This window comes from Podarcis pityusensis (genome assembly GCF_964106645.2).
Source record: "Podarcis pityusensis genome assembly, chromosome: 13".
Taxonomy (NCBI): Eukaryota; Metazoa; Chordata; class Lepidosauria; order Squamata; family Lacertidae; genus Podarcis; species Podarcis pityusensis.
Window position 1 is genome coordinate 49,325,820 of NC_138038.1, and position 12,365 is coordinate 49,338,184.

Here is a 12,365-nt window from a genome sequence, read left to right on the forward strand (position 1 = left end):
TTATGGGGTGGGGGCCCCATGTGTCCCACAGAACTGCCTTGCAGGCTGAGACCCTCCCTGCCTGCAGACTGCCTCGCCAGAGTGGTGCATGCTCTAGTTATCTCTCGCTTGGACTACTGCAACGCGCTCTACGTGGGGCTACCTTTGAAGGTGACCTGGAAACTACAACTAATCCAGAACGCGGCAGCTAGACTGGTGACTGGGAGCGGCCGCTGAGACCATATAATACCGGTCTTGAAAGACCTACATTGGCTCCCAGGACGTTTCCGAGCACAAGTCAAAGTGTTGGTGCTGACCTTGAAAGCTCTAAACGGCCTCGGTCCACTATACCTAAAGGAGCGTCTCCACCCCCATTTTTCTGCCCGGACACTGAGGTCCATCTCCGAGGGCCTTCTGGTGGTTCCCTCGCTGCGAGAAGCCAAGTTACAGGGAACCAGGCAGAGGGCCTTCTCAGTAGTGACACCCATCCTGTGGAACGCCCTCCCACCAGATGTCAAAGATAAAAACAACTACCAGACTTTTAGAAGACATCTGAAGGCAGCCCTGGTTAGGGAAGCTTTTAATGTTATTAGTCTATTGTATTTTAATATTCTGTTGGAAGCTGCCTAGAGTGGCTGGAGAAACCCAGCCAGATGGGCGGGGTATAAATAAATTATTATCATTATTATTATTATTAACTTTGGAATCTCAGCTTTTTAAAGAAAAAATCCCAGCTGTGGGGTCTCACCTTCCTTCGCACGGAGGGCTGGCCAACCCTGGCAAGCTGCTCCACTTCACCAGCCAAATCTCGGAACATGGCCACCGAGCCCAGGGAGCCTAGGGTGCTCAGAGCGAAGCCTTGCACCCAGGCAGCGGGGTGCAGGAGGTCGCTACGGGGGGCAAAAGAAAGTGAGGTGAACGGAAGATGCAACAGTTTTTCAAATATTCACATCCCCTGCCCGAACAGCTTCCCTCAGGCACACAAAACCCATCTCCCGTATATTCCTTCCTACTTGAAATATACTCAGAGTCGCAAAGTGATTTCATGCTCTTCATTCAGCTCATAGTGATGAGGAGGAATGAATGAATGTCCCCTCAAAGTATCTGCTTTATATACATTATTTACACAATGGGCTGCACATGATTGGCTAATTCTGGAATTCTACTGTAAGCCAATCAGGTTGTGGATTCACTTATATCTGGAGCATGATTGGGTGGTTCCTGCCAACCAATCATACTGCTGCATTTTGGATCCTATTGTTCTAGGACCAATCAGACTGCTGCAGTTTGGATCCTATTCAACTCAGTACATAACACTACTCATTCCCCACGTTCAACCCTCAAGACCTATCGATGGCCGCCATCTTTAACCAGCAGGAAAGGCTGGTGTTTTGAAAGACTTTTAAGCTGCCGTATTCTGGCTGATACCCCAACATTGCATTTCAAGGAACCCCCAGCGATCCACTTCCCTTGACCTGTCTTTTCCCAAGCCTCAAGAGTTGTTTTGAGTGGAACAGACAGAAGGCGGCAGACTCTCCTTCCTTGGAGGTTTTTCAGCGGAGTTTGGGTGGCCATCTGCCAGGGATTCCTTAGCTGTGATTCCTGCATTGCGGGGGGTTGGACTAGATGGCCCCTGGGGTCCCTTCCAGCTCCACAGTTCTGTGATTCTGAATCTCAGCCTCCGTTCCTTCAGAGCCCATAGTGCAGGTCCCTTCCCCTCCTTATAAATCCTCCAATCTTCCAACTAGATTCCCAGGATCTTCACTGGAAGCACACCTGAATTGCTCACACTCCCAAATACCAGGTTGATACCTGTACATTTAAGGTGCTAGGACAGCACTTCAAACAACAACAACTACAACAACAATTTATTATTTGTACCCCGCCCATCTGGCTGGGTTTCCCCAGCCACTCTGGCAGCTTCCAACAGAATATCAAAATTCAATCGTCTATTAAACATTAAAAGTTTCCCTAAACAGTGCTGCCTTCAGACGTCTTCTAAAAGTCTGGTAGTTGTTGTTCTCTTTGACATCTGATGGGAGGGCGTTCCACAGGGTGGGTGCCACTACCAAGAAGGCCCTCTGCCTGGTTCCCTGTAACCTCACTTCTCGCAGGGAGGGAACTGCCAGAAGGCACTCGGAGCTGGACCTCAGTGTCCGGGCAGAAAAATGGGGGTGGAGACGCTCCTTCAGGTATACTGGGCCGAGGCCGTTTAGGGCTTTAAAGGTCAGCACCAACACTTTGAATTGTGCTCGGAAACATACTGGGAGCCAGTGCAGGTCTTTCAAGACCGGTGTTATGTGGTCTCAGCGGCCGCCCCCAGTCACCAGTCTACTAACCAGTCACCAGTCTAGTAACAAAGCCTTCCCCTGGAATTATGGGAACTGTAGTTTACTAAGGTTGCTGAGCGTTGTTAGGAAACCCCTATCCCCACAGAGCTAAAATTCCCAGAGTAGACAGACTAGGGTTGCCATTCGTCTGGAATTTCCCAGACATGTCCGGGATTCTAATGATGAAATTAGAGTCCTGGAGGAATTATGAAAAGATCAACAACTTTGGGGTTCATTTCCCCCGAAAAGCTCCACAACGGTTTGGGCGATTCCCCCCCCCCCCACAAAAAAGTTCATCAACTTTGTGTCTAGATATTTTACTTCTTGAAAAATGGCAACCTTAAGACAGACTGAATGTTAAACCACTCTGAGAACCTTACCTCTGGAAAGGGAACAGGAGTCTCCTAAACAGCTCTTGCCCCCCCAACAAAACTACAGTTGCCAGGATCCTTTGGGGAAAGCCGTGACTGTTTGAAATGGTATCATAACACTTTAAATGCATGGTGTGAATGTAGCCTTGGTTTCTTTCCCCTCCCAGTATAACCCTTAATCATAAGGGACGCGGGTGGCGCTGTGGGTTAAACCACAGAGCCTAGGACTTGCCGATCAGAAGGTCAGCGGTTCGAATCCCCGTGACAGGGTGAGCTCCCTTTGCTTGGTCCCAGCTCCTGCCAACCTAGCAGTTCGAAAGCACATCAAAGTGCAAGTAGATAAATAGGTACCGCTCCGGCAGGAAGGTAAACGGTGTTTCCGTGCACTGCTCTGGTTCTCCAGAAGCGGCTTAGTCATGCTAGCCACATGACCCGGAAGCTGTACACTGGCTCCTTCGGCCAATAAAGCGAGATGAGCGCCGCAACCCCAGAGTCCGCCACGACTGGACTTAATTGTCAGGGGTCCCTTTACCTTTATTATGTGCCATGGCACCCTGAGGAGCCTTGAATTGTGGTCAGGGGTGCCGCAGGCAACACTGGCCTCTGTCCCTCTTTCTTTCCTTCCCTCCCCCCTATGATGTCCTCTCACATTTCTGACTCTCAAAGTCGGGCACAGCTGTTTGTTGCAACCCTAATACAAGCGAAAGCTGCCTCTGGGGCTGGCCATTGGGTGCTGGTAGCCAGGAGGTGAGGCGGCCTTGAAGTAAGCAAGCAAGCGGGCGAGGAGCCAAGCCGGCCAGTCTGCCAGCCATTGCTGTTGGGAATGGACCGACAAGTGGGAAGCTGGGCAGGGAGACAGGCACCATGCTGGCTTTTATTGTGCTTGCTGTATGCAATGCCTGCCTGGAAGCTGAGTGCCCAGTCCTGAAGGGGAGTCTTTCCACCACGCAGGCCTGGCAGCGCCCGCTGCTGCCACTACTGCCTTCCAAGCTGAGTAAGATGCTGGCCTCACCTTCACCTTTGGCCAGACTCCAAAGGCTGGGGGCATCCTCTTCCCAGGCCCCCTGTGGGGCAGAGAGAAGAGGACCTGTCTTTGGGGCAGGGGCAGCGGCAGCGGCTGCCCAGAGGACCCCCAAAGAGAGGGGAGAGGACCAGAAAGAATGTAGTTGGTCAAGGAGGCTGTGGATTCCAAAAGGCTGCAAACTTCTGCCCTAAATAATAGCTTTCAGTTCCCAAATCTGTCCTAGTCCACTGTGGGGGCACCCACTCTCTCTTTCTGCCCCCCCCAAACCCTTCAATTTCACCCCTCACTTCTTGATACTATTGGTCAGCAGAAGGTGAGTGTCCTGCTTCTCATCCAATAGGAGGGCAGCGCCAAGGTAGCCGATTCGCTTTTCGTGGAAACGGTGGGAGGCCATTAGCTTCAAGCTCTCCATCTGGGTTCAAGACAGAATAAGGAAAGAAACACACCATTATTGATTACGCCAGAACTACAACCTTCGATCAATTAAACCTCCAGTCTAAATCCCAGAACATTCTAGTCGGGGGTGTATCCCACTGGGACCTTTAAGGGTTGCTGTTCAGTGGGGATCGGCATTTGGGAATATCAGCAGAGGGGTTTTAGAGGGGTAGTTGCATATAAAGTCGCTATAGGCACATTAGCTAAAGAAGCTAAATGCAACCTGGGTTCGAATCCTCACTCGGCCATTAAGCTCACTGACTGACCATCTCGGTAGTGGCCTTCTCGGTAGTGGCACCCGCCCTGTGGAACGCCCTCCCACCAGATGTCAAAGAGAAAAACAACTACCAGGCTTTTAGAAGACATCTGAAGGCAGCCCTGGTTAGGGAAGCTGTTAATGTTTAATAGGTTTTGTATTTTAATATTCTGTTGAAAGCCAACCAGAGTGGCTGGGAAAACCCAAGCAGATGGGCGGGGTATAAATAATAAAATAATAATAATAATAATAATAATTATTATTATTATCTGTTATACTAAAACTACCTCACACGGTTGTTGCGAGGACATGTGAGGAAGATAAGTTGGGGGGCAGAACTTTGTACATCAAGCGCTGTATAAAAAGGTAAAGGGGCCTCTGACCATTAGGTCCAGTTGTGGCCGACTCTGTGGTTGCGGCGCTCATCTTGCTTTACTGGCCGAGGGAGCCGGCGTACAGCTTCTGGGTCATGTGGCCAGCATGACTAAGCCGCTTATGGCGAACCAGAGCAGTGCACGGAAACGGCGTTTACCTTCCCGCCGGAGTGGTACCTATTTATCTACTTGCACTTTGACGTGCTTTCGAACTGCTAGGTTGGCAGGAGCAGGGACTGAGCAACGGGAGCTCACCCCATCGCCCTATCAAATAAATAAAACATGCTTAGGACACTTTTAGGGCACTTTTAACAGCCAAGGTCCCCCCCCCCCCCAAGAATCATGGGAACTGTAGTTTACCCCTCACAGAGCTACAATCCCCAGCTCCCTTAACAAACTACAGTTCCCCACGTGCAGTGCGGGTGTATACCTGTCCAAAATGAGCAGGATAGCCCAGAATGTGAATGTAGAGCAACTTGGCTAAGTTGGAGGCACGGGTGTCGGCCTCGTCTCCCCGAAAGGCCCCCCGAATCTTGGCGCTTTCTCGTTGGACCAGCTCCCGCTCCTCCGCCTGGGTCCGTGCACTCCGTATGGTCCGGATCAGGACCGGCAACGTGAGAGGTGCTTCCGGCATCCTGGAAGTGAAGAGCGGAATAATTTTTTTTTGAGGGGGGGCCTTTGGCACGTGGCACCTGCAGGAACCTCAACTCTTACTCCTATTCTTCTGCTCCATATTTCAGGGAGCATGTCTGATTGGAAATCCTCATCTCAAGCCCAAAAGACAGGAAGTAATAACACGTTGCTTCTGAGAATGTGCAGAGTGCCTGTATTCCTTGGGTTCGGACTCAAGGCTTCCTCTTAGGGATGGATGCCAGCAACCTGCCGCTAGGTCTAAATCGCTGAACGCAAATTAATTAGCACCCTTTGATGAGTAGTAAAAGCGAAGGTTCCCCCCCCCCCTCCAATACTTTCTTTCCACGTTTATGGGGAAGAAGAGGATTAATCCACATTCGCAGTGGAAAGCACAGAATTGAATTGGTTCCGTAAAGTGGCCCTTATTGCAGACGATTTCCGGATTGGAAATCAAAAGCCCTTTGTGGAGGCTTTAAGCTCAGTCAATATCTTTCTACCCATCTTGAGTCTCAAATTTCACTCCTGTACCATAAAAAGCACCTGATTCCCAGCCTCCCCCTGCCCTCAAACTGCCTCTTCAGTGTCGGCCCTCACAACTGTGAATTTAAATTGAGCATAGCCTTTCAGATATTTTGATGAAACTCTCTCCCCTTCCTCTTTTCCCTTAACCCCTCCTTCCACTTTGATGGACAGTTTAAAATGTGCATACTTTGAATGAATCTGTATGCAGATGAGCTGCAGGCAAATTTAGTGGGCCACCAGACACCCCCACGAACCCAAGGTCCCTCTCTGGCATGTTAGCACCCTTCTTTTAGGATGATCACCCCCTTATCTTAACTCCCACCAGCACTTAATTTTTCATTCATTCCTTTTCTCTGGTCCCCTCCTCACCTGTCCAGAGATTCACTGCACACAGTTTCTTCTTTGTTTCACGAAACCTGGTATTTTGGGGACACGCAGAGGGGCAGCTGGTGCCCACTCTATCCTCCCCTTTTGCTTAGTCAACTTATCGCATTTCCGGACAACAGTCTGTTAACCAGCCAGGTAAACTCACCTGAACTTCTGCGGCTACCTGGGCCCAGGGGCGCCCTCTGCTGGCCAAAACCCAGAAAGGGACTTTTTCATTCGGATCCCTTTTTTTTTTTTTAGGGCAGAGTTAGCCAAAGTTTAAAGCTATTTCGGAAGGGAGGGATCTGTTGACAGACAGATACGCCTTGAGCCAAAGAAGGGATCTTTCAGACAACCTGTTTATTGAGCACTCATCCTGATTTGTTTGTGCAGAGGTTATACAAAATTGTGCCACGTGAACCTTATCCATTGCTTCCCAGTTCATTTTGCCATAGCTTTCCGTACTGCAAGAAGTTTGTTTTTGTTTCTTGTTTAAAATAGCAGTTTGCTGTGCAAGAGCCACCAAACCCACTTTAATTGTGCAACATGACTTTGCCAGTATATGATCGAATTCCATATGCAAAACAGTACCAGTCTGGGAACAGACCATACCTAATGTTCATATTTAATGATTTTTTAAAATTTATTTTTTAAAAAGCTTGTAGTTTGTTGGGGACTTATAAATATTATATATATACCATTAAAAAGGCACAGGTGGACTAGAGAATATGATCCAAATCCTGCATAGCTGGCCATGCATAAGAAGCAGATGTGAACTAGCTGGGTGTACATTCACAAATACTTAGAGGATAAAGCTGTCAGTTAGCATGACAGCTAGATGCAGACTTTCCCTCCAGAGGAAGGATATTTTTGAATATCAGACACTGGGGGAAAACTGAGGCCTTTGGTCCGGTCCAGCAAGTTTATTCTTACATTCTTTGGATGGGCACAAAACCTTATGTTTCAAATGCCCTAGGCAAGTCTCTGATTTGCTAACAACAGGCAGCTCCACAACACTTTAAAAACACACCCAGTGCACATTTAAACCACGTGGCTTCCCCCGGTAAATCCTGGGAAACGTAGTTTACCCCTCACCGAGATACAGTTCCCAGCACAGTCAGCACACTACAGTTCCCAGGATTCTTTGTGAGGGCAGGAAATTGTGTGCTTTAAATGTGCGTCAAATGTGCTTTAGATGTGTGGAATGTTCCTGGGCTACCTGCACTCTCAGCAGAAGCGGCCTTCCACTTCTGCACAACAGGCGGAAAGGCAGATGCCTAAATTTCCTCACTCCCTCGCTCCCAGAGGGGGATCTTCCCTGTTGAAAGCCTGCCTGCCGTGCAGCTGTTAAAAAGGTCACAAGAACCTTGCGAGGCAAAACACCACCACAGCAGCAGCAGCCCTTTGGCCGTCAAGAGGATCTGAAGGGTGAAACTGTTGCTCTCCTGCCTTGCAGTGGCCCTTCAGTGGGTTGCAGGCCTCCTGGCTTCTGCCCTCCAGGGCTCACAGAATCATAGAATTGTAGTCCAACCCCCTGCAATGCAGGAATCTCTGCAAAAGCATCCATGACAGGTGACCACCCAACCTCTGCTTAAAAACCTCCAACAGACCCTCCAAGTGTCCCTATTTTCCAGGGACGTCCCTATTTTCCAGGGACATTGTCCAGGTTTCTGATTTGGTCCCGCTTTTCCTTAGGACATCACTATTTTCATTGGAGAAATCTTGGAGGGCATGGAGATCTGACCCCCGAGCCATTTGAAGGCAATCTTGTATAGGGAAGTTTTTTTAATGTTTACAATACGATAATCTTTATTGCCATTGTCCCATACAGAACAACGAAATTGAAAAAATCTACATCAGACATTCAAAAACCAACAAGCCTGCTATCCCAGCAATCCCAGCCTGCTTAAACCCCCTAAAAACTCTTGATACCCCATAATTAAATACAATATACTCCCATAGAGACTAACTTACACTGCGTTTAAAACCAAAATCGCATTTGGATAGAAACTGTTTCTCAGGCAACTTGTCCTAGTCTTTATAACCCTGTACCTTCTTCCAGAAAACAGAAGCTGAACGAGATCATTTCCGGGGTGCGCACTATCCTGCGCCATCTCTGCAGCTTTCTTATGTTTTATGGGGGTTTTTAATATATTGGAAGCTGTCCAGAGTGGCTGGGGCAACCCAAAAAGATGAGTGGAGTATAAATAGTAAAATAATCATTAAGGAATGGGACGTCCCTATTTTAATCGGAGAAATGTTGGAGGGTATGATCCAAGGAAGGACAGCCCACCACTTCTTGTGCGAGTCTGTTCCACTGTCGAACAGCTCCTTCGGCTGGCCAGAGAGAGAGAGAGAAGCCAGCAGGACTCTATAATTTCTCTCTGTAATGTTATATATGAGCAGCCCAGGTGCTTCTCCATGAGGCTTTATGAGCGCAGCCATAGAGACGCGGCCAGAGCGTCGCAGCAGGTTAGAGGACTAGACCACGCCCCCCACTTCCTCGGCGACGCTCCCACCAACCGCGGACATGGAGCGAACCGCTAGACAGGAACTCCTCCGCTGGGCTTCCGGTTTCGCCGGCCCTTGGCGGAAGCGGCTACTGCCCTCCCATGGAGAAACCTGGGATTTGTGCATTGGACTTTCCCATTCCCACCCGCCCCCGAAACCTTCTTGGCGGAAATAAATAGTTCCGGCTCTTCGGGGTTCCGCCCCCCTCCTGCACGTCTGAAGGCGGCTCCCTGCCTGGGTCGGCTCGGGGTTTTGTGCGTGCAACTGAGCTCTGGGTCAGACCGGGGGGGGGGCGCGGGGGGGGGAGGAGGAAACGGTCAGGCCGAGCTGCCTTTGCTGCTGCAACATCCTGGAATGGGGTTTTGAGGTGGGGCTGCAAAGCCTCCCCGCCCGAGCTCAGGGCTCGCAATGCTGGCGGCGGGCTACACTGCAGGGCTGTTGTGCGCTTACCTCTTGGCAGGGCCGGGGTCCGCAAGGCCCAGGCCCGGGGCTCCCGTTCAGCCGAATGAGCGGAGGGCGCCCAGCTGGCTGCCTTGGCACATCTTGAAGCGAGTGGAGCAATAGGCGGCAGGAAGCAGCCTGGAGTAAAAGTAGGCAGGTTGGCCCATAGGAAGGATTGCCTCAAAATCCGCATTAGGGCTATACTTCCACTAGTCCAACCAAAATGTTCTGGTTTTTTGTTCTTATTTTGTGGTCTCTACAGCCACAGCACGTTGTGCTGCAACCTTCCGAGTTTGACTTCATCCCCAAACTTGCCACAAATATATATTTTTTTTAATACCATCTTCGGGTGAAAGAGGGTATATGGAATGCTCTCCCCAGGGAGGCTCGCTTGGCGCCTTCGTTACATATCTTTAGGCGCCAGGCAAAAGCGTTCCTCTCCTCCCAGGCCTTTGGAAAATAAGACATCTGGCCTTCTAAACTGTTTCATGGTGTTGCGTGTATTGTTTTGGTCTGTCACTACAAGGGTGTATTTTTATGTTTTCAAATTGCAAACCGCCCTGCGATCCTCAGATGAAAGGCGGTACAGAAATAATAAATAATAATAATAATAATAATAATAATAATAATAATATGTACCTTTTAAATAATAAAGGTGTTGTAACAAAGAGTACCAAAGTTCAAGTTCTCCAAACAACCAGAAGAGCAACCAAAGTGATCCAAGGAGATAGAGTGACTCGCCTATGAGGAAAGACTGCCGCTTTTGCGGGTGTGGGGTTGTGTCATTGAGGGAAAAGGCGAGTAAGAAGTGCGATAGAAGTTTATAGAACTCTGTATATTATGTAGAAAGTGGGTAGCTAAAAGTCCATCCCCCCCATAACACTAGGACTCACAGACATCCATTGAAGCTGAACGTTGGGCAATTCAGGAAAGAATCGAGGAAGTCCTTCACGAAGCATATACCGGTAGTTAATCTATGGAACTCACTCCCACCTGATGCGGTGTTGGCTCCAACCTGGCTGGCTTTATAAGAGGATTGCACAAATTCACAGAGGGGGGAGCTACTGATGGTTACCAGTCATGCTGCCTTTGCTCTGCCTCTGTGGAAACTGCAGGAGAGGAGAGTTCTTGTGCATGGGTCCTGCTTGTGGGTTTCACTGATTTGATGGATGGATGGATTGAATTTTTATGCTGCTTTCCATTCATATGAATCCCAAAGCGGCTTATTAACAATAAATAACAGTGACATAATAGAACATGCAGATGACACAACCTTGATGGCAGAAAGTGAGGAGGAATTAAAGAACCTTTTAATGAGGGTGAAAGAGGAGAGCGCAAAATATGGTCTGAAGCTCAACATCAAAAAAACGAAGATCATGGCCACTGGCAAATCGCCTCCTGGCAAATAGAAGGGGAAGAAATGGAGGCAGTGAGAGATTTTACTTTCTTGGGCTCCATGATCACTGCAGATGGAGACAGCAGTCACGAAATTAAAAGACGCCTGCTCCTTGGGAGAAAGGCGATGGCAAACCTAGACAGCATCTTAAAAAGCAGAGACATCACCTTGCCAACAAAGGTCTGTATAGTTAAAGCCATGGTTTTCCCAGTAGTGATGTATGGAAGTGAGAGCTGGACCATAAAGAAGGCTGATCGCCAAAGAATTGATGCTTTTGAATTATGGTGCTGGAGGAGACTCTTGAGAGTCCCATGGACTGCAAGAAGATCAAACGCATCCATTCTTAAGGAAATTAACCCTGAGTGCTCACTAGAAGGACAGATCCTGAAGCTGAGGCTCCAATACTTTGGCCACCTCATGAGAAGAGAAGGCTCCCTGGAAAAGACCCTGATGTTGGGAAAGATGGAGGGCACAAGGAGAAGGGGACGACAGAGGACGAGATGGTTGGACAGTGTTCTCGAAGCTACCAGCATGAGTTTGACCAAACTGCAGGAGGCAGTGGAAGACAGGAGTGCCTGGCGTGCTCTGGTCCAGGGGGTCACGAAGAGTCGGACACGACTAAACGACTAAACAACAGCAATAGAACATTGCAAGCACAGCATAAATCATGTATGACGTTACGGATCTCTGGGGACCCTCTTGGGGCGTAATGCTGGAAGCCCCTGCATCCTGGGGTTCAGGTTGGAGGCCAGTGTAAATAAAACCATGTATCATAAAGACACCAGAGTCTCTGCTGTGCTTCAAAAGGAAACACGGACTCTGATAAGCATGCCTGGTGCTCCTGGAATCTCACACCACTCATGAGATTGGGGTGAATCATAGAATCATAGAGTTGGAAGAGACCACAAGGGCCATCGAGTCCAACCCCCTGCCAAGCAGGAAACACCATCAGAGCACTCCTGACATATGGTTGTCAAGCCTCTGCTTAAAGACCTCCAAAGAAGGAGACTCCACCACACTCCTTGGCAGCAAGGAGTGGTGTGTAATTAAAATATATTCCTGTTATCACTCCACATGGTATAGCTCCCCTAAATGAAACACCCTTCCGTTTCCAAGCTTTTTATTAATATATTTTTATTAAATTATTTTTTTTCCTGCAAGACTTATTTAATGTTTTTTTTTTTTGTCAATCCCAAAGACACGAAATAAGAAATATCCAGTCAAAAAGGCAAACCAGGAAGAAGAGGGAGAGAGGGCAGGGTAGGGAAGGGAAGTCTTCGGATCAAGGCCGGAGCAAAGCACTGGAGGAGACGGGGTGGGGGCAGGCGGTAGAAAACTCTAGGGAAGGGATTTTTTTTCCTGTTTTTTTTTTGTCGGCTATACAGACATTCTCAGTATACACAGCACGCAGCAAAGGATCAGTCGCTTCCTCATGCAGAATCCAGGGAGGGGCTGAGCGGGAGATTCCTTGTGGAGGACACCCCCAAAAATACACTAGAGGACCTCCGTCGTCATCCTGTATCTACCGATTCTCCTCTCTGGTTCCCAGTCACCCAGAACATGAAGGGATGCAGCAGGGGGGGCCCACCGAGCCTCCCCACCTGACTCCCTTTAAAGCCCTCTTTTTTATTTTTTTTATTTTCTTTTGCCCTTAAATTGCCTCTCCTTGCCATCAGTAAGGCAGGACTTCCTGTATTGCACTCTTGAGCGCCCTGAAAAAGGCGGGA

The 12,365-nt window shown here is 48.9% G+C and overlaps 1 protein-coding gene across 1 annotated transcript in view; it reads right to left on the minus strand.

Moving 5' to 3' along the window:
* The window catches only part of AP1G2 (adaptor related protein complex 1 subunit gamma 2), a 29,075-nt gene extending 19,508 nt beyond the window's left edge, over window positions 1–9,567 (minus strand). Inside the window, 4 exon segments of the mRNA XM_080977480.1 lie at window positions 728–869; window positions 3,992–4,116; window positions 5,200–5,404; window positions 9,252–9,567. Coding sequence (XP_080833606.1) covers window positions 728–869; window positions 3,992–4,116; window positions 5,200–5,403 — 471 coding nt within the window. The 5' untranslated portion in view covers window position 5,404; window positions 9,252–9,567.
* Between the last annotated feature and the right edge of the window lie 2,798 nt (window positions 9,568–12,365).